The sequence below is a fragment of the Peromyscus maniculatus genome, chromosome 20, assembly GCF_049852395.1.
Source record: "Peromyscus maniculatus bairdii isolate BWxNUB_F1_BW_parent chromosome 20, HU_Pman_BW_mat_3.1, whole genome shotgun sequence".
NCBI classification, from domain to species: domain Eukaryota; kingdom Metazoa; phylum Chordata; class Mammalia; order Rodentia; family Cricetidae; genus Peromyscus; species Peromyscus maniculatus.
Genome location: NC_134871.1, coordinates 29,165,018 through 29,189,872, shown reverse-complemented (window position 1 = coordinate 29,189,872; position 24,855 = coordinate 29,165,018). Strand labels below are relative to the sequence as shown.

At 39.4% G+C, this 24,855-nt stretch overlaps 1 protein-coding gene and 1 long non-coding RNA gene across 6 annotated transcripts in view; one reads left to right on the top strand and one right to left on the bottom strand.

Annotated features, from left to right (window-relative positions):
• The window catches only part of Cpq (carboxypeptidase Q), a 429,601-nt gene that overhangs the window by 370,730 nt on the left and 34,016 nt on the right, over positions 1–24,855 (top strand). The window contains exon 7 of one of the 4 annotated variants that reach the window (XM_076555950.1): positions 17,320–17,360. The exons of the other annotated variants lie outside the window; for them this stretch is intronic. Within the exon in view, the coding sequence (XP_076412065.1) occupies positions 17,320–17,360 (41 nt within the window). The remainder of the gene's footprint in view (positions 1–17,319; positions 17,361–24,855) is intronic. 4 annotated transcript variants of the gene reach the window in all.
• Positions 1–24,855, bottom strand: part of LOC143269745 (uncharacterized) — a 40,181-nt gene that overhangs the window by 12,559 nt on the left and 2,767 nt on the right. For both annotated transcript variants that reach the window (XR_013046398.1, XR_013046397.1), the window contains exons 2-4: positions 20,100–24,564; positions 15,951–16,029; positions 3,584–3,702 (exon numbers count right to left, since the gene is read on the bottom strand). This is a non-coding gene — a long non-coding RNA (uncharacterized LOC143269745). The remainder of the gene's footprint in view (positions 1–3,583; positions 3,703–15,950; positions 16,030–20,099; positions 24,565–24,855) is intronic.

The window sequence follows — 24,855 nt, the reverse complement described above, 5'->3', positions numbered from 1 at the left end:
CCCTCTGAGCCACTGGTCTTCTAGTTCAGTGGCCTGATTTAAACCAGCAGCCTGACTCACTTCACCATAATGCAACACTTCACAAAAGGAAGCAATTAAGAAGAAACTTGAATCAGGAATCCCTATTACTTGCTCTGAAATTAGCTCCTGGTCAGCCCAAAAGAACTGATTATAAGCTGATGGGAGTTGGGGGAAGGGTGTATGCATGAATGCATGAAAGCATGGTCAACAACACTGAAGAGGACTCAACTGACTCTCCCAACCAACATCTAATTCTAGATCACACAGCATGCACTGACATGTGTTCCGTGGGGACAAGGAGCCTGTAAAATGCATACGTATCTCTTCTATGATCTAGAGGTGGGATGAGCACTCTTTGAACATTCAAGTTTATTACCAAACCTCCAATGTTTGTTTCTCAGAAGTAAACATTGTTTTCCATGTGAAATAGGAACATGATGAATAAAGGAGCCAGTCTATTCAAATATTCAGAGCAAGAGATGAAATCGCACAAAACTGCCCATATCAAGCCAGCACCAATAAGCGACAGCTTTAGACTGAGATTGTCACTTTGGCACCACTAACATTCAGAGACCAAGGGGATTAGAATATCTTTGAGTGAAAGAAGATTGTCTTGTTTTCTTAAACAACTTTTCTTAGAACAAATACTTTTTAAATTTTTGTTCATATAACCACACAAGTGTATGTGATTTATACAGTTTATGTATCCCATGGCAACATAATCTCACTTCTCTCTTTCATTTTCTTCCTACCCAGTCTCTCCAGATCTTTGATTTTTCTTGAAAGAATAATGGAAAGATTTCCTAGTCTCCAAATTTATGAGAAATTTAACTAGTGTAGCACATTAAGCAAGGTGCCCTCACATCAAACCATTTTTCTAAGACTTCAGTCCCATCAATCATCAGGAAGCCTGTGTGTTAATGGGAAGCTGTGGTTCCCATCCTTTGGCCTGCCACATCTGGTGACAATTGCAGAGGCTTATACGGTGACATTTGTGTCATGGCATGTGTCTCTCTGTGCCTTGGTTCATTTGTAAATGCCTTGGGGTCATTTACAAAGTGTGTGTTTTTAAGTGTCCTGGAAGTCAAGAGTATAATTTGCCCAAGAATATGTTTATGTACCCTGTAAAAGAGCTATAGTCACTCTTTTTGATTTTGTGTGTGTGTGTGTGTGTGTGTGTGTGTGTGTATGTATGTGTTTAACCAAAGAGAAACTTCACAGGGAATGAGCATAAAGGTCTTCATCTACTCACTCACAAGTCTTTCTTATAAGTTGCTTTTGTTTATTGTTAATAGAATATTTCTTGGGTTCTCTTGGTTTTTTTTTCTGTTTTTTTAATACTATTTAGTTCTGATTTTATATTTTCACGTTCTTCAGTCAAGATTTATGTCAGATTTTTTAATTGTGTTTATGCCTGTTATTGGGATCCTCTCTGGGGCTATGCCTTTTCTCTTAACTCTCTTCCTAACAAGAAAAACTAGAGCATTTTTCATTCTGTATCCATACTATGCAGGAAGTATCAAGTACCTATAGAAGTGATGCTTAATCTAGTCATGCATTCAGGTATTTTCTGGCTCTAATCTTTACCTCTTGGATTAGTGATAATATTTAGGATATTGACCATTTTCCTCTTTTTCATCTAAATATTTAATACTCTTTACATGTACCTACAAACATTAATTATTTTATTCATTAATATTGGAAATAATTATATGAAGAACAAACTATTCAGTGGATGAAAGAAGAAATAGGAGAAAAAGATGTCGAGAATGAGGCTAAACACACATTGACAGTGGTTAATAATATTCCTTAATATTTAAATATCAAATGGGTCACAATGCTTAGTTACTCTTACTATCTAAACAAATTACCACCAGATTGGACCAAAAGAGTTAGTGTTTATCAAAAAGAAACATCTCTATGGGCTTAGAGAACTGTACAAGGAAAAACTGCTAAACTGTAGCCTGCCATGTCCTTCAGATGTGAGAGACAAAATGCTTGAGCATGTCTCCTTGCAGCATTAAATTTCACACTGGTTTCCCATTAAACTCAAGGATATGTGAAGGAAGTGACTTTAATTGCTTGGCACTTGAAAAAGCCCACTCTCCTGTTCAATGAATTAGAAATATTTTTAAAACTTGATTGCATTTGGGGCTACACAAATTTACCTGTAATAGCATTTTTTTTTCTGTACACCTAAGTAGTCTGTCTTCAAGAAGAAACCATTTTAAATGAACTGTGGAACACTCAGAGGGTAAATGGTAACTAGGGAGATATTACAGATCTACCATGTGCAAATGCAAAACATACATTACATGTCTCATCTTTTCCTCTCACCATCTATCTGGACAACAAAATAAGAGGAATCTAGTACTATGGAGGTATGCCTCCTCATTGACAGTCAAATGTCTAAAGCATGGCTTTCTTTTGTTGTTTATTTTCACACTTCTGGCTCTGTATTAAGGCTCTTTGGGTGTTGTACATACCCCCAGATCATGGTAAATGGCCAGGCAGATTAGTAGCCTGGCTTCCACTAATGCCTGCTAACAACTGCTTCATAAATATTCAATAGGGACAGTCTATGGCTTCCCAAGTCTATTTTCTATGGTGATAATGGCTGCAAACAGTATAGTTTGGAGGGAACAGTCTTGTACTATGAAAAACTGCAGGAGAATCAAAGCTGACCTGTACTCCTCCTCGGTGGGCCATTGTTACCCCAAAGAGTACAGAGCTCATCTTTAAAAAAAAAAAAAAAAAAAACAACTTAGTTCTAATAGTAGCTAGCAGTACATCTTGAATAGTAAATTAAGAACTCCAAGACAGAATTTTAAAAGTTTTTCCACTAGGAATCCAGCTGTATTAATTTTGTAGAGTGGCGGGAAGCTAAATTAGCCAGGCTTGTGCCCTCTGTTCTACCCCTATTCTCTTCCTTGGCATCACAAATGCAAAAGGCTGTCATTACATCTGAGAACTGACAAGAACTGGGATTTCATAATATGAATATGGAAAGATTAATTTGAAAAGATCTCACTAGAAAACACAAAAGGTTATTGTTAACATGAGGTATTTTCTATTCAGTCTGTAGTTGGTTAAAACGTGCCTTGTGCAGCATCTGGCTAAAAGGAAGTTAGGAGTTTAAAGCCCTTGATCAAAATGAAATATTTCTTGTTATTTGTTCTGGTGGTATACAAGCACAGTTTATTAGATAATATTGAAAATGTTTTCTTTCAAAGAATATTTGACTTCCAGTTATTAAACATGATACATCCAAACTGAAATGAAAAGCAAAGAGAGATGAGAAAGGCACATTTTTAGCCTTGTCTCCACAGTGCTTGAAAAGAAAAGTACTTCCTTGACATATTTCACACTTTTGCATTTTCCCTGAAAATATTAATGGTGAAGAAGTGTTAGCAATGAAAGAAATGGTATGAAATGTCACCTACTGTAGTTAATTTTCACCACACACATTGCCAAGCTGATAATGTAGTAAAAATGTAAATGTTTCCTCTTGGATCAATAGAGTTTTAATTGTATAAATAGCTGTTTGCCTTGATTTACGCACCCGTAGCAGATTTCAAGCATCTGTGCTCAAGGTGGCCACTCAGGAAAAGGCTCTCTTGCTTCACTTGGCTCATGCTGTTCGGCTGGATGTCCCACAGTCAAGTCCCTAATGAGGCTTTTCTGTGAAGAAATTTACACAAATTGCTTACCTTATTATAGACCACATAACCTAAAAGAGCTTTGAAAAAACAGTGTGTTTGTGATTTCTCTGTGAGTTTTCAGATGCTGTGCAATTGTTGAAAGACTGAAATTTACCTGCTTCAATGGTGAAAATGAGAATAATTGAGACTGAAGTGCTAGCATGGCCGGCCTCTAAAGGTCTGGGGTGCAGGCTCTCTCTTCTCTCACATGGCCTTTGTGAGTTTGTAAGAGACATTTGCAGTCAGAACCTGTGGCATGGATTTTTTTAATATGACTGAGATAGTAGATGATTTGTAGCATTCTTAATCTGCCTTTAATAATTTTAGCCATAGGTATTTTAACAGAACAGCTCGACTAAAACAACTATGTAGAAAAAATGACTGTGGCTTAGCTATAAAATGTGAAGTCCAGATCATGCTTGGAATAACTTCCATATAAAAATCTACCCAACTGGTAATATCACCATGCCTAAGTGCCTTCGCACTGTGGTTATTAAGGAAATTGATCCAGCCAGGCAGCAGTGCACACCTTTAATCCCAGCACTCAGGAGACAGAGGCTGCTGGATCTCTGTGGGTGTGAGGCCAGCCTGGTCTACAAAGACAGTTTCAAGAGAGCCAGGGCTGTTACACAGAGAAACCCTGTCTCAAAAAAAAACAAGAAAAGAAAAGAAAATTGCCGTGCCCACCCCCAACCTCAATTTACCCCTCCTGTGTCTTGTCAGAGCCTGGAAGCAATTCTAAGGAGTGTGGCACATTCCATAGTCTGTCCTCAATAGAGAACAGACTGGAGATCACCCATTCTGCTCACATCAATCTGTGAACTCCTTTTCATCTGTAGCCAATACATAGGGTTTTCTCTGCTGTGGACACTAAAGCCACAACCTTGTTACAAAAAAAATGTGGAAAAGAAAATATCTCTTTCTTGTTGAGATCTGTTTATTTTGTAATCATTGAAAACTAAGCAGGCTCCTTCTGAAATTTTGACTAGGTACTCCATATTTAAATATTTGTCACAGACACTACCCCTTGGGGTTTTGATTTCTACATTAGATAGAATGGGGATTTTTGGTGTCTTCTTCAGCTATCAGTGAGTTTTTGAAAACACTCACCTACCCTTGGAATAGTCATATTCCAAACAGCTTAGTTAAGTATCTCAGATAAAGCTTATTAGAAGGGCAGATTCCTGAGTCCCATTCCCTAGATATTAACATAAGCCTGGGCTGGGGCTCAGAACTTCTGCATTCCCCTGACAGGAAAGATGCAGAGAACCAGGACTGGGAGATGTCTCTACAGATAAAGTGCTTCCTATGCAAATGTAAGGATCTGAGTTTGAAACTATATCATAAATGCCATGTGGACATAGTGCCAATTTAAAATCCTGGTCAGTACGTGCGAGGCAGAGACAGAGCAGGCTTAACCAGCTAAATTGTTCCAGTGAGAGACCCTGCTAAATATGTAAGATGAAGAGTGAGCTAGGAAGACATCTCACAGTGACACCGTGTGCTCTAGTCTTCATACACATGCACAGGAACATAGACTTGTGTGTGTGCGCGCACACAAACACACACACGATGCTTGAATTGACAAACCATCCTTTGATGAACATAATGGGCTCTGGGTCCTTATTAATTTTTCACTGCAGAAACCACCTATTGTAGACACTTGAGAATTGCATGATCTAGGCAGTGTTATCCCACATTTGCTAATACTATCAAGATCCAAAATCAGAAGAATAACAAATGAGGCTGCTTCAAGAGAATAACCACTTGGGGAATGCTGAGAGTGCTATGGAGCAGGGAGACCTGGGTGTGTTCCAGGACCTGTTGCTAATGCTCCAACCACATTGTGGGACTTATTACAACTCGTGTTTCCAGTGAGATAATCATCTCTACCTCCTACCACATCATGCCAAAGTTCTGACCAATGTGGGGGCACAACTTGCAAAATAAGCTAGTTTCTCCATGGGGGTGTAGTTATATAAATAATATATTTATAGAAGCCAAATGCCAGTAGAAAGCTAGGCATTTATTCATGTTTTATAAGAATTTCTCTCTGTGTTAGATGGTTTGTAAAACCACTTCCTTGGAGACACTCCCTATTAACTCTCTATTTTGTCTTCATTGAGTTCAGTTTATTTCTACAAAGATGTAGAGATGCCAGATTAAAGGTCATGTTCTTTCAACCACCCTCTACTGGGTATCTTTGGAAGTCTTACAATTCCCACACTCAGAACCTAAGAGGTCAATCATATTTTACTGGATGAGAGTAGCAACCAGCTGCCAAACTAGCCTAGGATATTGTGTGGGATAAAAGTCAAGTTCCACAGCCACCCCCTTCCCAGCAGTGAGTAACTCAGTGTGGGTGCCTGCAATAAAACCACAGACAAGAGAGTAAAAGGTGCGGAACAGCAGGGAGCTCCTGCATTGTCCTTTGGGATTAGAATTTATACATGGTCCTTCCCACCGTCACTGAAGAGTTCTCACTCACAGTTTTACTCACCTCACCTTCCCCCCAAACCCCATAGGACACCATCATTTCAAAATGGTGCCCAGAGACCCAGGCTCTGCAGCTCTGTGTGTCTGAGACCAGAAAAAACCTGCAGTTGAACACAGTGGGCTTGTGACTGCTGCTATGAACAAGAACACCCATCATAGAGGGTTCTGGGGTGTCTCAGTGAAAGGGTGCCAAGAAGGATCTAGAAATTTGAGTATGTGCTAGGTTAGGGGGTTGGCAAGACTCCAGGGATGTTCATTTAAAACTGTGTTCTCAGGAAGTGGAGGCAATCCCACTTTTGAATATCTTAATAATTTGTAGCTTGGGAGAACAGGTCCAATGGAGACTTACCCTGGAATTGGTAAAGAAGCAATGGTCAATCATATTACCCAGGAAGGGAGTGTGGAGTGTTTGGTATTTGGAGGTTTGCACAGTGGTCTTGTCTCTTTTTCTGAGCTTAGATGGCATTATAAAATGTATTGTTTTGACCCAATGTGTCACAAAGGCAAAATGACCTAGTCTGATGCTAATATTCCAGGAGGTAACTTAGGAGTCCATTAGGACTTCTTTATCAATACCTTTACCTCCCTGGAAATATCCAGCCAGTTCCCAAGTACAAGGAGCTACTATTGCTGCTTCTACCTCCTCTTCCTACTCCATGTCCCCCTCTTCCTCCTTCCTCCCATCTTCATCCTCCCCTTCTCTTCCTCTTCCTCCTTCCTCTCATCTTCATCCTCCCTTTCTCTTCCTCTTCCTCCTTCCTCCCATCTTCATCCTCCCCTTCTCTTTCTCTTCCTCCCATCTTTATCCTCCCCTTCTCTTCCTCTTCCTCCTTCGTCCCATCTTCATCCTCCCCTTCTCTTCCTCCTTCCTCCCATCTTTATCCTCCCCTTCTCTTCCTCTTCCTCCTTTGTCCCATCTTCATCCTCCCCTTCTCTTCCTCTTACTCCTTCCTCCCATCCTCATCCCTCCTTCTCTTCCTCTTTCTGCTCCCCCTTTCTCTTCCTTCTCTTCTTCCTTCTTCTCTTCTTTCACTTTGTCCTCCTATCAACTTTCTTGGTAGTATAAAATCAGTTGTAGAATAGTATGACATTTTCATGGAACATATCTCAGATTCTTCTTACAAGTGCTATATTTTTAAACTGATTTTCAGCCTTTTTTCATTTATGCTCAATTGACCTGATCTCAAATCAATTGAGCATTTAGAAATGTATGGGCTTGGAATATCTGGAGACTTAGAAATAGTAAGAGTAAAGAATCTTTTCTCTGGAAGCATTAAGTCAATGAAACATCTCTCTCTCTCTCTCTCTCTCTCTCTCTCTCTCTCTCTCTCTCTCTCTCTCTCTCTCTCTCTGTGTGTGTGTGTGTGTGTGTGTGTGTGTGTGTGTTTTCATGGTATATGTTCATGTGTGTGTATTCATGTGTGTGTCTGTCAGAGAGAGAGACAGACAGATAGACAGAGACAGAGAGAGACTCACTTGAACTTCCTAGAGAAGCTGTAATTATCCTGGATATTTCTACAACTCAACAAAGCCCATGGTTCCTATCATTTAATTATTTGTTTATGTTTTATGTATTCGGGTGCTGTGTACCAATTGTACTTGTTTACTCCTCAGTACTGAAATTATGGACTGCTAAAATCATGGTAAATAGCAGCTAATATTCCAGAAGGATTTCCTTGCCTTACAATTATGGGGGACAAAATATGCACAATGTAAATTCCAGCAGGAAACTGTGCCACAGAATTTTAACACCAAGTTCCTTGAACTGCTGTCAGCTGTGGTTACCCTCAGAGCCATAAGGTTTAAAGGCCTCAAGTATTCACTTTCATACAAACACAGAATTGAGCCAGGGTGTTAGGGGGTCATTCTTTTCCAAAAGGTCTATCTGCAGTACTACCCAGTAGAGAACCTTCCTCCAAAGGTGTAGGGAAGGCACAGTTAAATCACAGACAACAGTGAAGACTGAACTTGGGCTTGGTGTCTATGTATTAATTACTTTAGTTGTTACTCTGAAAAATTATTGAGCAAAATTTCAAAATGAAGGTTTATTTTTGTTACAATTTGAGGGACAAAGTCTACTGTGGCCTGAAAGAGATGAAAACAGAACCATGAGGTGGTTTGACATATTGTGTCTATTAAGCAGAGCGTTAAATGCTGATACTTTTTTGTTTTTATTCAGCGTTGTAACCCAGCCCCAGAAATGGTGCTGCTAACATTCAGGGTGGGTCTTTCTTTCTCAGCTAAACCTCTCTAGAGACACCGTACAGACATGACCAGAAGCTGTCTCTTAGATGACTCCAAATCCAGTCACAATGACAAAGAGGATTAATCATTGCAATCACCAGGGAAAGAAGGACAGGAAGCCCCCACTCCTTGCTTTCATTGTTCTTTGTAAGGCCTAGGCCTCTATGGAGAACCAAGGCCCTTCACCTCCTGCTTTACATCTAACATTTGTCATTGCTAGTAGCCATAGTCTCTGAACTACTGGGAGTCATAATGGAAATGCTACAGTCTGTTTTGGAGTGCCCATTAGGTGTTCACCATGGAATTCCATGCTGTCAGAGGTATCAAAAACCAGAGGGGAGAATGTCCTTCACAAGCTCCTCCCCTGTCAAGGTTAAGTGCAAATCCCCTTGCTTTTTTGTTTTCTTCTTTGAGAATAAGTATTATAAGAACAAAATTCTTCTCAGATCACTCTTATAAAACACTTTTGTGTTTGACTCTCCAAGGACTAAGAATTGGACACATTGTTCTCCAGTCATTTCTCAAGTGTCAAGAGAGAATTGAGTTTAAAGGCTCCAATTCCCTTGCAAGTTGCAATGTCTAGCTAGATGGATTAGCATTCAACATAGCATCAGGGATATCTCATATGATTTGCAGGGTTGCAAATTGTCCAAACTCATAATGAAACCTCAGACTAAGGAAATCATTAAACACATCACGACATGTGCTTTTTCCTCGGAGGTCAAACAGCTTGGGCCAATTCACTCATCTGCTGCCTTGGCCCATACATTTGAGTTAGCTGGGAGCTTCTTGGATAGGTCACAGACATACACCCACTTGGTGCCTATGTGAAGTCCTGGCCTCTAGTCTTAAGCCTGGCCCTCAGTGAAGCCTCTCACCCCACTCTAAGTGACAATCAGTGCCTTGCCCACTGTTACTCATCACTAGGGTTAGTCTCTTGCTCTCCACCCACCCCACGCCCCAGGCTCCGGAAATGACCATATAGTCTCCCATCTCTTTCCACTCTTCCTCTCAGTTACAACAGGATTTGTATCCTTGTTTTTATCCTGTGCTGTGCTATGGGTTCTGTCCCTTCACAGCCTCATGCATGTCAATCTGGCAATTATTTCTATCTTATGTATTCAATTTTATTTTGACTAAAGTATTCCATCAAAATAAAAATCTTCAGGACTTTCATATTAAAAATATGTGCACACTCTTACTTGACTAAAGGACTTTCTTTTCTTTGCAACAAAACCTTTCTTCCTCTCCCTCATCCCTCCTCCCCCTCATCTTTCCTCTCCCAGTAGCCTAGATTCTACATGGAGCAGCCTCACAAGATTCTAAGTGCTCAAAATATCCCAGAAATCTAAAAGTCTTCTTCTGGTCCAACTCAGATGAATCCACTCTAGCCCTTTTCCTTATTTGATCCCTTTGAAAGATTATTTTGATAATAATTTGACTTACAATTTTTAGGAATTTAGTAGAAACTGCACTTAGAATTTTGACCTTTTCTCCAGGTAATGATGTCTGGTCCTGATACTTCTGCTGGGCAGAAGTAGGACTCTCTTAGTCAACTTCAATATCATGGTACTCTACAATGTTCTGTGTTGCTAAAATACAAGGTTCAATAGGTTAGATAGGTTCAGGGCATTTTCAGCATAGGGAATTTTCTACTTACATTGGGTTGGTTGAGACATAATCCCCATCATAAGGGAAGGAACAGCTCTACTTCTTTAAAAATTCCTCTTTCTGAGTTTTGCATCTCCTTCTTCCTTTTTTAGATTTAGAATATTTTTTAGATTCCTCTCCTTATACTCTATCACTGTCTTAGTTAGAGTTTCTATTACTGTGAAGAGACACCATGACCACAGCAACTCTTATAAAGGAAAACATTTAATTGAAGTGGCAGCTACAGTTCAGAGGTTCAGTCCATTATCATCATCACAGGGAGCATGGCAGCATTCAGGGAGATGTGGTGCTGGAGGAATAGTCCTACATCTTACATGCAGCAGGAAGTTGGCTGAGACATTGGACAATATCCTGAGCATAGGAAACCTCAAAGTTGGTCCCCACAGTGGCACACTTCCTCTAACAAGGCCATGCCCACTCCAACAAAGCCACACCTCCTAATAATATCACTCCCTATGAGCTCATGGGGATCAATTACATTCAAACTACCACAACCACAAAGGGTTAATAGTTATCTGTAACAGTCTTATTAATAAAAGCCCTGGAGTCAGATATTGGAGTAACAGCTGAAAGATCACAGAAACAGAACAAGCAGTCATTTTCTTACCTCTACGAAATCCTCAGCCTCAAGAACAAATGTTCCTGTTTCCTCATGCCTTATATACCTTTGTCTGCCCTGACATCACTTCCTGGGATTAAAGGCGTGTGTGTGCTTCCCAGTACTGGGATTAAAGGTGTATGCCACCACTGCCTGGCTGTGTTTCCAGTGTGGCCTTGAACTCAGAGATTCAGACAGATCTCTGCCTCGCTCCCAAGGGATAGGATTAAGGGTGTGTGTCACCACTGTCTGGCCTCTATGTCTAATCTATTGCCTGGCTCTGTCCTCTGATCCCCAGATAAGTTTATCAGGGTACACAATATATCACCACAGATATCACCTTTGAACTCTTGTTCACCTTCTGTTTCTGGAAGTTTCCTATAGATTCTCAATTTTGTATCTCTGGGGGATATATATATAGCTGATACTGACCACTTGGATGTCCTAAAGTGTTTACATTCATCATGTTCTTTTTAATCTTACTTTACTCCAACCCACACAAGCTCTTCTCCTCACTCACCTTCTCCATTCAATAAATTCCTACAACATGCCAATTCTGCCCCAGAAATGTAGACTCAACTCTACTTGCCATGCTGTTGCCTTAGTGAAACCACTCAGAACTTATCTTCACTGCAGTGCTTTGGTTATTCTCTTAAAATGTGGCTTCCCATCGCTTTCTAGGCAAGCTCATAAACATGGCGTATACAATTCTTCAAAACCTGACACTGCCAGATCCCCAGCCTGCTCATTACTTGCTTTCCACTTGGACTTCACTTTTGCTATACCATCTTACTTTATAGTTTTTATTTTACATTATTTTATGTGTCTGGGTGTTTTATATGTATGCCTTGTGTGTGCTTGGTGCTCAAGGAGGCCAGAATAGAGTATTGAATCCTCTAGTCCTGGAGTTACAGATGGTTGTGAGCTACCGTGAGGATGCTGGGAATAAAACTTGGGTTCTCTGTAGGAGAGGCCAGTGCTCCTAACCATGGAATCATCTCTCCAGCCCCACAATACAAGTTTCTTAAGGATGTCAACTCATTTCATAGTTCTTCATTGTTCCATATGGGCTGGAGAGATGATTTAGCAAAAGAACTAATATGAAGGGTGGGATGTATGTATGTGTGAATAGATAGATAGGCATAGATAGATGATAGATAGATAGATAGTTAGATAGATAGATAGATAGATAGATAGATAGATAGATAGATAGATAGATAGATAGATAGGAAAGATGGGCAGGAAGACAGACAGCAAAAGAACATTAAATCAGCTGTTCAAAACATGTAGTAGAAATTGGCTGGGGATGCCCTGTTACAGAATTCAGCTGAAATTCCTGACTGAGAGAGTCCTAAGCTGAACAGTGTTCTCTAGGTGAGCCTTCTGAGTAAAGGAACAAATCACACCAAGGATAATACCACCACTCTGGTGGCTCTTGACTTCTAGAAGGAACCAACTGGGACAGTTGAGGCAATCAGTTGGAGTTCCTAGTTTGAGCTTTCTGTCTGTGGATGAACTTGCCATGGCTGAACTACTGGCTTCTCTTTTTCTCTGCACACACTCTTGTATCATAATGTGGAGAATAACAGCTTCAATATGAAACATTTTACTTTGTAGCCATTCTCAAGGGCACTATGGTTTTACTTGGGCTCTTTAGCTGTTCTCTTCTCTCCTTGTCACAGAGTTGGGGGAGGGGTACTAGATCATCCCCAGACAAAAGACCTTTGAGAACACTTTTGAGACAAACACATTTGGGTCTGAAATGGGAGGAGGCAATCCATCTTTCAGAGTCAGCTTCTCGGTGAGCTTAAACTGTGTATGGCAGTTTACCAATATAATATACATTATACTCATTTTCTCTTCTGACCCCTCCACTGCTATCAGTCTTCTTCTCTGGTCCTCTTAGCTAACTTCTCATTATCTTTATATTCTCAGCTGACCGTGTCTTAACATTTACATCTCTTAGTATTAGTAACACGCTCTTGCTGCTATTTCTGTTAGTGTTTCAGATCCCCACTCTGTGTCTTCTTAGTAATCTTACAACAGCGTTCATCATACAGTGTTGTGACTGGCTACTTCCCTTCATATTTTACTATTTTCAGATTGCTTTTCTAGTTTGTAAAGACATTTGAGTTTTTAATTTCTGTTTAAAATAACCAAAATCCTCTGCAATTTTAAAATGAAATGATAGTGGTGGTGGGGGGATAGTGGTAATGATAATGGTGATGATAATAACCCCATTTGTTGAAATGTGTGCTAGGATCTTTCTAAATATTTCCTATTATAATCTTATTACTAATCTCATTTAATGTGAGAATAAACTAAAGCTGAGAGAGGTAAGGACATTGGCCAATAGTTTATGTTGTAGAGCCAGGCATGCATGGAATGGTAATCTAGAGACCAAAAAAACAAAAGAGAAAATATTATTTGTGTCCTGATACTAACTTTAGCCCCATTTTTTGGTGAGAGACAGCCTGGAAGAACAATTACCAATATTCATAAGCTTGCTTCTGTTCTCTTGGAATCCCATGATTCCAAAACACAGTTGTCCCAACAATTATAAAAAGAAGTAAAATATGAACATATTTAAAAAGCTAGGCAAATATTATAAGTGATAAAACATACAGATGTAGTGAAAAGTAAAAAGAGAGAGTATGACCTGGAGGAGGAACACCCAGGAAATTAGTTTGGAGTAGGCAGTGTTTACTCTGTGCCTGAGCAGTGTGCAGCTGGGTATGTGTAGGGAAAAACACATCAGGATCCCAGGGGTAGTGGCAGGGATGGCAGCATTCTCTTAGGATCTTGATTTATGCCAAAGGATAAAGCAAGAGTAAGAGCCTTTGGCTAACCTCACTGCCCACTCATAATTCTATCTCATAGTTGCTACTTTATAAGGGTCTGTGGATTATAAAAATAACATACCCAAAACTTCATGCTGACATAGGCTTTCCTCCCGAAATTCAGTACCTTCCATGCTAATTGATGTCCTTCAGCCACACTCACTCCTGTGACACATGAGTTAGGTCTTGGACAATGACTTACCAGCACAGGAAAGAGTTGTGATATCCTGGAGCTTTACATCTGTACACAGTATGGTTCTTGCTGCCAAGACTACTAAATTATTATTAGTCTTTTCTCAAACTACAGAGTTGGGCCACTCCTACCCAGAAATCAGCTCTGCAAATTTTACCCTGCTTATCAGATGATGACAATTATTTGCTAAGTCTATCCATTTACTACTTTTGAGTAAAGCAGATATATATTGAACAGGTGCATTTACTAAAGGAAAATGAGTAATGACCATGAGTAATGAAGTTAGTAATAGTCAACTCTAACATGGCTTATTCATGGACATGTCAACTTTAGAATCTCTTGTCTTAAAAATATTCAGATAATAGTTTTTTAAATACCTAGTGCTAGTCTTGATATTTTGCATATTAAAAATTACTTAATAATTATATATTTGATTTAAGATATGCATTACAAATACACATACAGTAGTATTCCCTATTTTCTGGTCCTACATACCATTAGAAATGAGAGAGTTCAAGGCACAAATAAATAGGACAAAACTACTCAGTGTAAGCAATACTGGAAGCTGGAATGAATGGTCCTATATCTTTAACTTACAATAAACATTTAGTTCATGGTTATATCACATTCCAATAGGAACCAGCCTATGGTTGTGCTCTTGGAGGAGATGTGGTGTAATGAACAGTTATCCAGTTACTCAGACTCTCCCATCTAACTGGCCTTTCTGGGCCTTAAAGGCCTTAGAGCTTGGAAGTTCTCCACTGGCCACTGCACCATCCATGGAAGATGGATGTTTGCCAAGTTTTCAGACCCAGGTCTTGGAATAGCATGCCCTGCCCAAATTCCATTGGCAGAACTTATCACATGGCTCTATGCAAGACAATCAGGAAGTGCTGTCTTCCTGTCTAGTCAGGAGAAGAGGAAAAAAATTTGGTGAGCACATATCATTGCCTTCATCAAAGCCTTTATTCCTTTCATTAGCCTACTTATTCTGATTATTTTGAAGGTTCAAAGGCTTTTTTTTCAGATGTTAAATAGACTCATAATAAATTGGTAGAGACAGCTGAAGTTTCAGAAGTCTTCCCAAGTTTACCCAATCTTTCCTTAGTCAGCACTTTCTGCAGCTGTCCAATTCAAAATCTCTTAAAATGTACCCAACACATATTTCTAAGAAATATGTATTTTGGATCTTGCTTTCCCTACATAGGAAACCAACCTCTAGGCAGTTTCTCCTTAGAATTCCCTTATAAACTCCTCCCAGAGATGTCCTAAAATACATTAGCTTGTGTTTCCACTATGTTTACTTGTATAGTCTCTGATATCAGATAGTTCTATACCCATACCAGGAAGACAGACACTAGTGATTCTGTAATGAGCTGCACAGCAGTAAAATTATATTGTTCCTTCATAGGCATAGTAAACTCAAGCATTGTTGCTGTTGTCATAGAGATTAAAAAATAGAAATGTATGCTAGAAGTGAGACTCCAACAGAAACATAAGCTCCAGCAGAGGAAGCCTTATTCACTAATGAACCACTAGTTCCTTGAGTAGAACCTGCAAATGCTTGCTAGAGTCCTCAAATATTAATGGCAGAATGAGTAGAGCTCATGTAGCATGTGACAAATAATTCTGTATTGAAGCTACAAGAAAAGAAATATTCATCAAGATAATGAGGACTTGAAAAATGGTGAAAGTGATCAGAACTATAGAGGGTAACAGAGAACAAAGGAGCAGTCAAACCACACAAAGAGAAAAGAGTAGAAATCACGCAGAATGGAATGTGTGTGGTGGAGTAGAAAAGGAGGCTCAGCTCAAACCAAAGTAGTCAGATGTTGGAACAAGAGCCAAGTTTGGGAAATAAACTTGGAAACACCATCTAGGCCTGTGTCCTAGTTCTTCCATGTATGCAACAGCTGGATAAGCCACTCCCTCAGCCTGGTTTCAGATATATAATTTGGAAAGTGTGTGTGTGTGTGTGTGTGTGTGTGTGTGTGTATGTGTGTGTCTGTGTGTGTGTGTGTGTATGTGTGTGTGTGTGTATGTGTGTGTGTATGTGTCTGTGTGTGTGTGTCTGTGTGTGTGTATACTGCATGAATGGAATAAAAAGAAAGGCATTATAGGTTAAAAACTTATCAACAAAGAGTCATTTAAAAGATGGCATTATTACTGTTATTATTGATAATTACCATGTTGTTGTTGGCCTTTGATTCTAGTAGTTTTCATATAGTGAGAAAATAGTTTATAGAATGACTGTAAGGTGTATACCTAGAAAGAAATTGGTGAAAAATGAAAGCTACTGAGTGATTGTTTAACTTAGTGATTTCCAAATAGAAGTGAGAAAATTATTTTAAGATTATGAATAAATATTAAAAATCATTTACTGTTAAATTTATGTGATTAATTTAAATTTTTATAGGAGGTACAGATTATTCATTCATTGAGTTAGCAAAGGAATTTGGTTCATACTTAACCATACTTGTTAAGGAATGTAACAAAGAACATTCTTGCTGTTAATGATTCTTGGCATATATAATAATCCTCATCTTTGGAGAATCCAGTGAGCATTGATTCAACTATTGTCTCAAATTAAAGTCATTGTTTCTTAGTATCTCTGAAACCATAGAGTATAATTTGATGTTAAAATGTTAAGGAAAATTCTAAAAAGGCAGAGGTAGAAATTGCATATTCATGGAGATAGCTCTGTAGATGATAGCATTGTCTGAAAACAAAGGTGAGCAATATGTTACACAGATAGTTAATCAATTGTATAGAAAATTTTAGCCATATACAGGACTCTTACAGCTCCCTTATTCTGCATCAAAGCAGACATAACCAATTGATCACAGATTCTTTCAAACTGAGTCTTGATTGGAGCATTAAGTCTTTATAAGTTTAGAGAGCTCTATCTATGCTATGAATACCAATAGGTCAGTATTGGTACAGACAAAATGAAACCTCCACCCTATCTTGGAGCAAAGGGTAGATTTACAAAGTTTCAGACAAAAAAAAAACCCACACCCTTATTCTTAATAACATCAATATACAAGTGAAGATGATAAATAAATCAATAATAAATAAATGTAGATGTTAGCCTCCTTTCTCGTATACTGCTTTCCTTGATCATTTGGCCCTTTGTTATTTCATTACTTATTCATTTGACTGTTAAAAACACCGCCCCCATTCTTATGTGCCCATGCTAGAGGGATAAATAAGTATATAAACTGTACTTGGCTTCTCTCGCAAAGTATGTAGTATAGCATAATTAGAGAGGCGCGATCTAACTGTATGTCATGTTTCCCTTAAAAATGATGCACTCTCTTGAGCTTTTTCTTTGTTTTAAAAATGAAAATACACTTAAAATGAAAAAAAAGTAAAAGGAGTATATTTCTTTCTAGGGTTGCAAACCCATTTCTGATTTCAAAGAAAGCTGCAGGGGGAGTTTTGCCAGAGAGCTCGATTCTGCAGAAGACAGAGGATAAGATATTAACATCAAAAACCAATTACCAACTTTTCTCCATCTAACTGTTCTGTCTGGCTTAATCTTCCCTTTTCTAGAAACATGGAGAACAGGGAAGAGATTCTGTGAGATTAAAAAGGTGAGAAACAAAGAGACTTGTGCTCAGAAGGGTGTTGTGCACAGTTCTGTTTATTCACCACATTACTGAGGGTGAGCATCACTGCGATGAGTGGCCTTTATTCCCCTCCCTTTCAGGACAGTTTTGAGAATACATAGTTCGGTGTTTGGATAAGGAGCATGGTTTAGGGTACCAAAGGCCTCAATACAGGTATTAGCTCATTGTTAGGAGTTTCTTATCTCTTAATTCCAGTTTCCCCATTTATACAATGGAAAGATTAAAAGTAGTTTCTCCAAGAAGTGGCTGGGAGAATTAGGCCAGTTGGGCCACAAAGAGCAACCAGCACCATGCCTAGCTATACCAAGGGTGACAGATACAATGTGTTCTCATAACTGGCGATGTCTGACTGTGTCAGATTCCTGTCACCGCTGTAGTGAATCACCACAAATCTAAAGGCTTTTAACAACACAAATTTGTTCTTTTATGGTTCTAGAGGACAAAATTCCTTGCCTTTATTTTATTTGCCATTGCAGTAGTCATTATGCACTGTGCACATTTATATGCTTTATTTTTAGGCAACTAGCAGTGCAGTTGGTTCCTTGTATTTTCATTGTCATAGACATATGATTAGGCTGTGACATTAAAATGGTTACAGGAAGAGTTTTTTAGCTGTATCACACCTTATGAAACCACCACTAGCTATGACCTTTGCCATTGCAAGAATATTATGTGACATATGACTGCCTTGTTTTTTATTTAAATATTTAATTTTTTTAGACTTTCAAAATTGGGTACTATATTTACATCATTTCTACTCTTTTCTATTTCTTAACTCCTCCCATGTTCCTTCACTCTTTCTCAAATTCATGACCTCTTTTTCCTATAATTATTGTTTTACACACATACAACACACACACACACACACACACAGACCAACTACATACATTTAGTGTTACTTGTGTGCATGTGTGTAGGGCTGAACTTCTGGGGATGTATAACCTATCAGAGAGCTTGTCCCTAAAAAACCCTGATTCTTCTCTTTTTTTACAGCCTTTGATTGCCTATAGCTCTTTATACGGGGTGTGCACCTTGGGAACTTTCGCCCATGCACTTTGGCATGTCAGCTGGTGGTATCATTAGGTAGGTCTTGTTTAGGCAACCATATTGTTCAGACTTCATGGGATCAGCATCCCTAGCATGCCCGGAAGAGACCATTTAGCAGCAGACTTCTAGTCCTCTGGCTCTTACAATCTTCCCACCCCACCCCACCCTCTTCTGCAGTGTTCCCTGAACAGTAAATATGGGGATTGGATTGTAGATGTACCAATTGGAGCTGAGCACCCCACATACACTTATTTTTTGCATTTTGCTTGGTTGTGGATCTCTGTAATAGATTCTATCTGCTGCAAAAAAAAAGAAGCTTCTTTGATGGGGGTACACTATGAACTACACTTATCTCTGGGTACTAGGATAAGTACTTAGAATATAGTTAGAAACTATATTGCTCAAAAATTGAAGTAGAATGTTCTCCTTTAAGTTATACAGCCTCTCCAGCCATGGGTAGGTAGTTATATTTTCCATTCTGGGTATGAATTATTCCCTCCTATTGAGTGGGTTTTAAGTCCAGTTAGACAGCTATTAGTTGTACCCAAGATAAAAGTGCTATTGTTGCACTACTGGTGATGTCTTGGCAAGCTGATAATTTGTAGTTTGTAGGTTTTACAGCTGGGTAGGACTATTGATTGCTTTTCTCCTTTGGGATCTTGCATATGACTTTCTGATAGATAGCAAGTTCTTAGGGAAGAGACTTCCAGATCAGTTCCAACTCAATTCCTCCAAATCCTATGTCTGAAGTGTGTGGTGTCTTCAATGATAGTTCTCGCCTTCAAGCTCAGGGAAGCAACCAAAGACAACAGCAATTTTCTGTATTGTTTGAGGAGTCAGTTGGACCCACATGAACAACAACTCAAAGTGAGGTTCCCCTTGCCTAGCACTAGGTTGTTTCTAGATAGTCTGTGGCTGTTACAGGGAGCATTATTGCTCCATATGGCATAACTCCATTAAAACTGCATCTAAAATATATTTATAACTAAGCATTTAGCATGTATTTCCCTGTGGCTGTGGTCCCTTCCTCTAGTCTATGCTACATTTTTACTATTACATGGCAAGAGACTCTGACTCCTTCCAGAGGAAGGAACCGAAAGAATCCTTGTGATGATATTGGCATCACAATAATTCTATGTTCAAAATCCTTAGTAATATCTTCAAAGTTCCCTTTGCCAAATAAGGATAAAGCAGCAGTCATGGATTCAGGGGTTACAGGCTGTGGGGACTGTTACTGAACCTACTTCAGTGACTAATCAGACTTTTGAACCCTGTTAAAATAATCTTCATATTGACATAATGCAGAGTGGTAGCATCAATTCTGAGGGCATGAGGACTTGAGAAGCTAATCAAACAAAGCATTTAGGACAGTCTAAGGGTTTTCTGTATCATCCATCCAGTCCTTCCCTTCTATCCTATCGGTAATTGCTCAGTCAGAGGAAATAACTGAGCAAGGCAGAATAGAAGTACATGACTCCAAATCCGGGTCACATTCTTGCTCTGCACCCTGATGTATGATGCATTTACCATGTGAGATCTTGTAATTTTCCTGGGTGTGCCCCCCAAACCGTTTCCTAATATAAGGACCTCTGTCTTCTAATTCTCTGAAAGGTGACTCCAGGAAGCTCAGGGATGAGGAGATGAGAAGCTGCTCACCTGTATGTTAGTCAACAGGTTTCTCCAGTTGTTCATTGGATAACTGATGGGATCCAGGAGACAGTGCAGAACATGCCTTAGAGATATCCCATCTTAGGGGAGTAAGTTCTCCTTCTGGCAGAGGTCTGAACCGAGACATTATCGTTAGCATTTCCAGTCATTACTCCAGTACCTTTTATGGCCAAGATGGCTATAGGAAAGTGTTTCAAATAGCTAGGCTCTTATAAGGAATGTTAAGGGCCATGGGATATAAATGGAGTTGTTCTCTCTGAAAACAAGTCCAGAGTATTCACTTTTTTCTGGATATTTGTGATATCAGTCATGTGTTAAAGTAACTATTATATGCCTGACACAACACAATTGCTCAATATGTGGGTGTTTTCTAAGTAACCATGATATCAAAGTTTCCCTTTGGTTTCTCTTTGGGAAGATCATCAAGAACCTCTGTGCTCTGAGGGTTTTGTTGTTGTTTTGTCTTGTTTTTGTTTCATTTCATTCCGAAGTCAAGTCAAGGAACTACACTATCTCTATGTGACTTCTTAGGACTCACAACCTGATGATAAGCCAATACTTTATGGTTTTATTGCTCATATCTGTTGACATTAGAATTTCTTTCTGTCCTGTACACTGGTGGCCATGAGCTGACTGATTCGGTAATGTGTGACTCTTAGCTCAATTGTGACCAGTTCTGAGGATGTTTTGACATTAGGATTACAACTCAGCTGACAATTTTATGACTAAGTGTCCAATGAGCAAAGCCTCAGATAAGCATCATCACATATAAAGCATCCACTTAACAAACATTCGTTAGCAAGTGAACTTGCAGAGAGTTTATGACTATTTGGTAAATTTAAATGTGTTCTAGGTCTATAGTTTGAGGATTCTGAACAGCATCCTGTACAAGACAGTCAGTAAAGACCATCATGAAAGTTCCAGGCACAGTGTTTTGCCACTCATCAAGCTCATTCCAGGAACTGAGGGTTCCTCAGTGTTGAGCACAGGATTCTTAGCTAAGGTCACAATTCCTGAAAGTGAAGCCTATAAAATTAACAGGGTTCTGTTTTTCAGTCAAGCAATTATAGGAGTGTCTCTAATATATTTCTGTGAATCCATGTATAATGAATACTTTAATTTCACTAATGAGAGCCTGCTTCTAAAAGGGCTCACTGGGCTAAATAACAGCACTAATTTCATCAACAAAAGTGCACATCTGATTTTCAGTGTGTTGACTGGAGAAACATTGCTTGTAGATGGAGATACAGATCACAGCAACCACAGCAGGCAGTTAGAGATCTTCCCAGATCTGCACTTTTGATTAGGGTCTCAGCAGCACCAGGTTATTTCCTTAGTAAGGAACACATAGTGTTACATTTTACTGCTGAAATTTTGGAGTTTTTCTAGCTGTGGCAAAATTATGTGAAACCTACTACTTTAGACATTTTAAATATGAAGTTGTGGCATTAAGTACATTCATATTGTGGTCCATCACCACCATGTAAAAGTGTCTTTGTTTTTCCCATACTGACATTCTGAATGCTGTACCCATGAAACAATAAAAATCATGGCTTTCTATTTCCTTGTCCATCTAGCTCTGAAAACCCATTATTTTTCTTTGCTGTATAAATTTGAATGTTCTTCCTGCTTACAAAGGTGGAATCACCAAATACTTGTCCTTTTCTCTTAACAATAACACTAAGGTTCACCCACGTAGTAGCAGGTGCTAGAGTTTCATTTTAAGGTCGAATAGCATCCTGTTGTATAATGTGGGTCTTTTGTTGTCTATTCCTCAATTCACAGACATTTCCACTGTTTCCACCTTCGAGCTACTATAAACAGTAGTTGCATAAACAGTGGCATAGTTATATAAAGTGTAAGTCTCAGTAGATAACGGGCATAAATGTCTGGTGCTTTTTCTAGAAACTTAAGGAACTTGGCCAGAAGTGGGTACACATGTCTGTAATACTAGCAACTTGAGAGGCTGTGGCAGTATGGTTCCTGTGAGTTTGAGACTAGCTGTGTGTTTGTGCTTCTGTATGAACCTGTTTGAGTGTGGTTCTGCCCCTTTAAAAACAAACAGATAAAACAAACTAAGGACCTGGGCAGATAATACAAGCAGATACTGCCTGATCTTTCAGTGCTAACGCAGCTTATTGAAGGCCTTGAGGCTTCCTTTATACCTTACTACAGGTGGAAAAATGGCTTTTAAATAAGATTTAGAAGGAACCCACTTGAAAGTCATGATTTGGTATAATAAAGCTGAATTTATATTTCATCTCCACACTACATATTGAATATACCATTCATAATTCCCTCATATGGTATTTTCATCCCACAGTCATCAAGTGAGTTCCCGCAGCTATTTTGGTGACTCTACTTGGATTCCAAGATGTAGTTGCAAACAGCATTATACTCTGTGTCCCCTACTTCTTCATCACCGAGTGCTGAATGTCCCTTCCTCTTCCTCACTATCTGAAGGGCAGAATACCTCCTAGATTTGTAACTCCTTTCTGCAAGGCCATGCCTATGAGAAAAGTCTGCCCTGACTGTGATGAAGGCCACAAAGGAAATGCATGAGTTACATGTTGGTGGAGATTGAAGAGCTTGAATTCTACGTACAGTGGCAAGTTTCTTTAATTTATATATGTGAGTCCATGTGTTTGTAAAATTGAGATATCTGAGCCCCAGGACCTGTGCTCACTGGGGTGCCCCCAGAAAGCCTCTGTCCTTTCCTTGACATACTGGGAAGCAAATAGAATTCCCAAACAATTAATTCCTAGGTTCCGCCCATTTTTCTCCCATGGATGGACTGCAAAGAGTTGGAAAAATTGGTCTTAGGCCTCAATCATACACCAAGGCACTCATGATATTGGTACCTACTGTGTGCTAAGGGCTAAAAATACCTTGGTATTATAATTTGAATGTGAAATGTTCCCCCACAAACTTGTGTGTTTGAACACTGGGTCCTCTGCTGGTGGTACTTTTTCATGATGTTGTAGAACTTCGAGAGTATAGAACCTAGTAGATAGATGTAGGTCATGAGGGAAAGGTCTTAGGTTATGTGGCCCTGCTTTACTTCTGGTCTAAACTTGACTTCCTGGTCAGTGCTACATGAGAGCGAGTGAAACAGAGACTCACAGGACACAATTACAATGGTCTAGACAGAAGATCAGTTGAACTTGGGCTAGGAAGTGGTAACAGCTGAAGGGTGAAAGTGATCATGTCTGAGCTTTACTCTAAATGTAGAGCTGATTGGATTTCCTAATAAGTTAGAAAAATATTCAGTTACTCCAAATGGGCCGTGTGATCATGAATTGAGACCACTTGACCAATAGAAACGCTGCCATTTGAAGTCAAAGCTGATTTTTAATGTCAATTTAATTTCTGTATGTATCACTCATAATCCACTGTTAGTTGAGTGTATTAAACTTTTTATTCCTGATCACACAGCCACTTGAAGGGTTTCTCCATGAGGAAGCTGAGGCACAGAGAGACAACACTATTCAAGGATCCACAGCCATGGAGTGGGAGGGAGGCTTCCTCTCCTTTCACCCCACCAAACAGCTCCACTGCCATTTGGACTGTAGGAGCTTGGGAGTCCCCAGAGAAGAACTGCCATTTTTGAAGACGTGAAGGAATTATTTTAATTTTTAAAAAACTGGTGAAATAAATGGAGAGATGAATGAGAGGCAAATAGCCCCTTTCTTCTCATAATGCTGTTTTTAAGCATCAAAACATGCTATTTCTTTCCAAATCCTGAAATGTATGATTCTGGTGCTTTTTGTTGGCACACTTTTTGAAGTGTGATTTGAGTAATTACCTGTGCTCACACACACACACACACACACACACACACACACACACACACACACACACACTGCCAAATTCTACCCAGAATAGAAGGATGTAGTTGAGGACATACCATGAGAAGACACTGAAGTATGCCCTTTTGTAAAGTGTGGATATAAACTATTTTGTGTTACTCACAGAAGCTAGACAACAGTTTGTCTTCCTGTCCCAAACAGAATTCAATGGAATAAAAGGGTGTTGTGGGGCCTGAGAACTGGTCGTTAAGAGCATCAGCTGCCTTTACAGAGGACCTGACTTTGGTTCTCAACAACCACATCAGGTGGGTTACAGCCACCTGTATTCCAGGTCCAAGAGGTCTATCGCCATCTTCTGGCCTCCACCAACACTGCATTCATATGGCACAGACCCACACACAGAGAGTACACATTATTACACATAGTTTAAAAATACATTTCAAAGAAATTTGGTGTTAAACTTTTTTGATCATTGTAATAAACACTTGAGAAACAATTTAAAAAGTGAAAAGACTTATCTTGGCCTCGTGATTTCAGAAGTTTCATTTGGTGGTCACTTGGCTTCATTATTTCAAAGCCCACAGTAAGTTATAACACCACGGTAGTGAATGTGTAACAGAGCAAAGTTGTTCAGCTCATGGCATCTGGGGAAATAGATGAACACAGGAAGTCCACGATTTCCTTAAGGACTTCATTCATTTTCTCAAAATCTGCCGTTATCCTTCCTGACTCCAGCCTCCCCTGTGTGTATCATTGCCGCTCACCCTGCCACCTTTAGACTTTGTAACTTGTTATCATCCAGAGCTGTCGCCTCAGACAGCTTGACCTTGGAATCCCTTTGCTTATCAACATTATCTAGCACTTACCAACTTTCTTAAGGCCACCAAGCCTGCTTCTCTTCTTGCCTTCTAGGACCCTCTCCTCAACTCCATTGT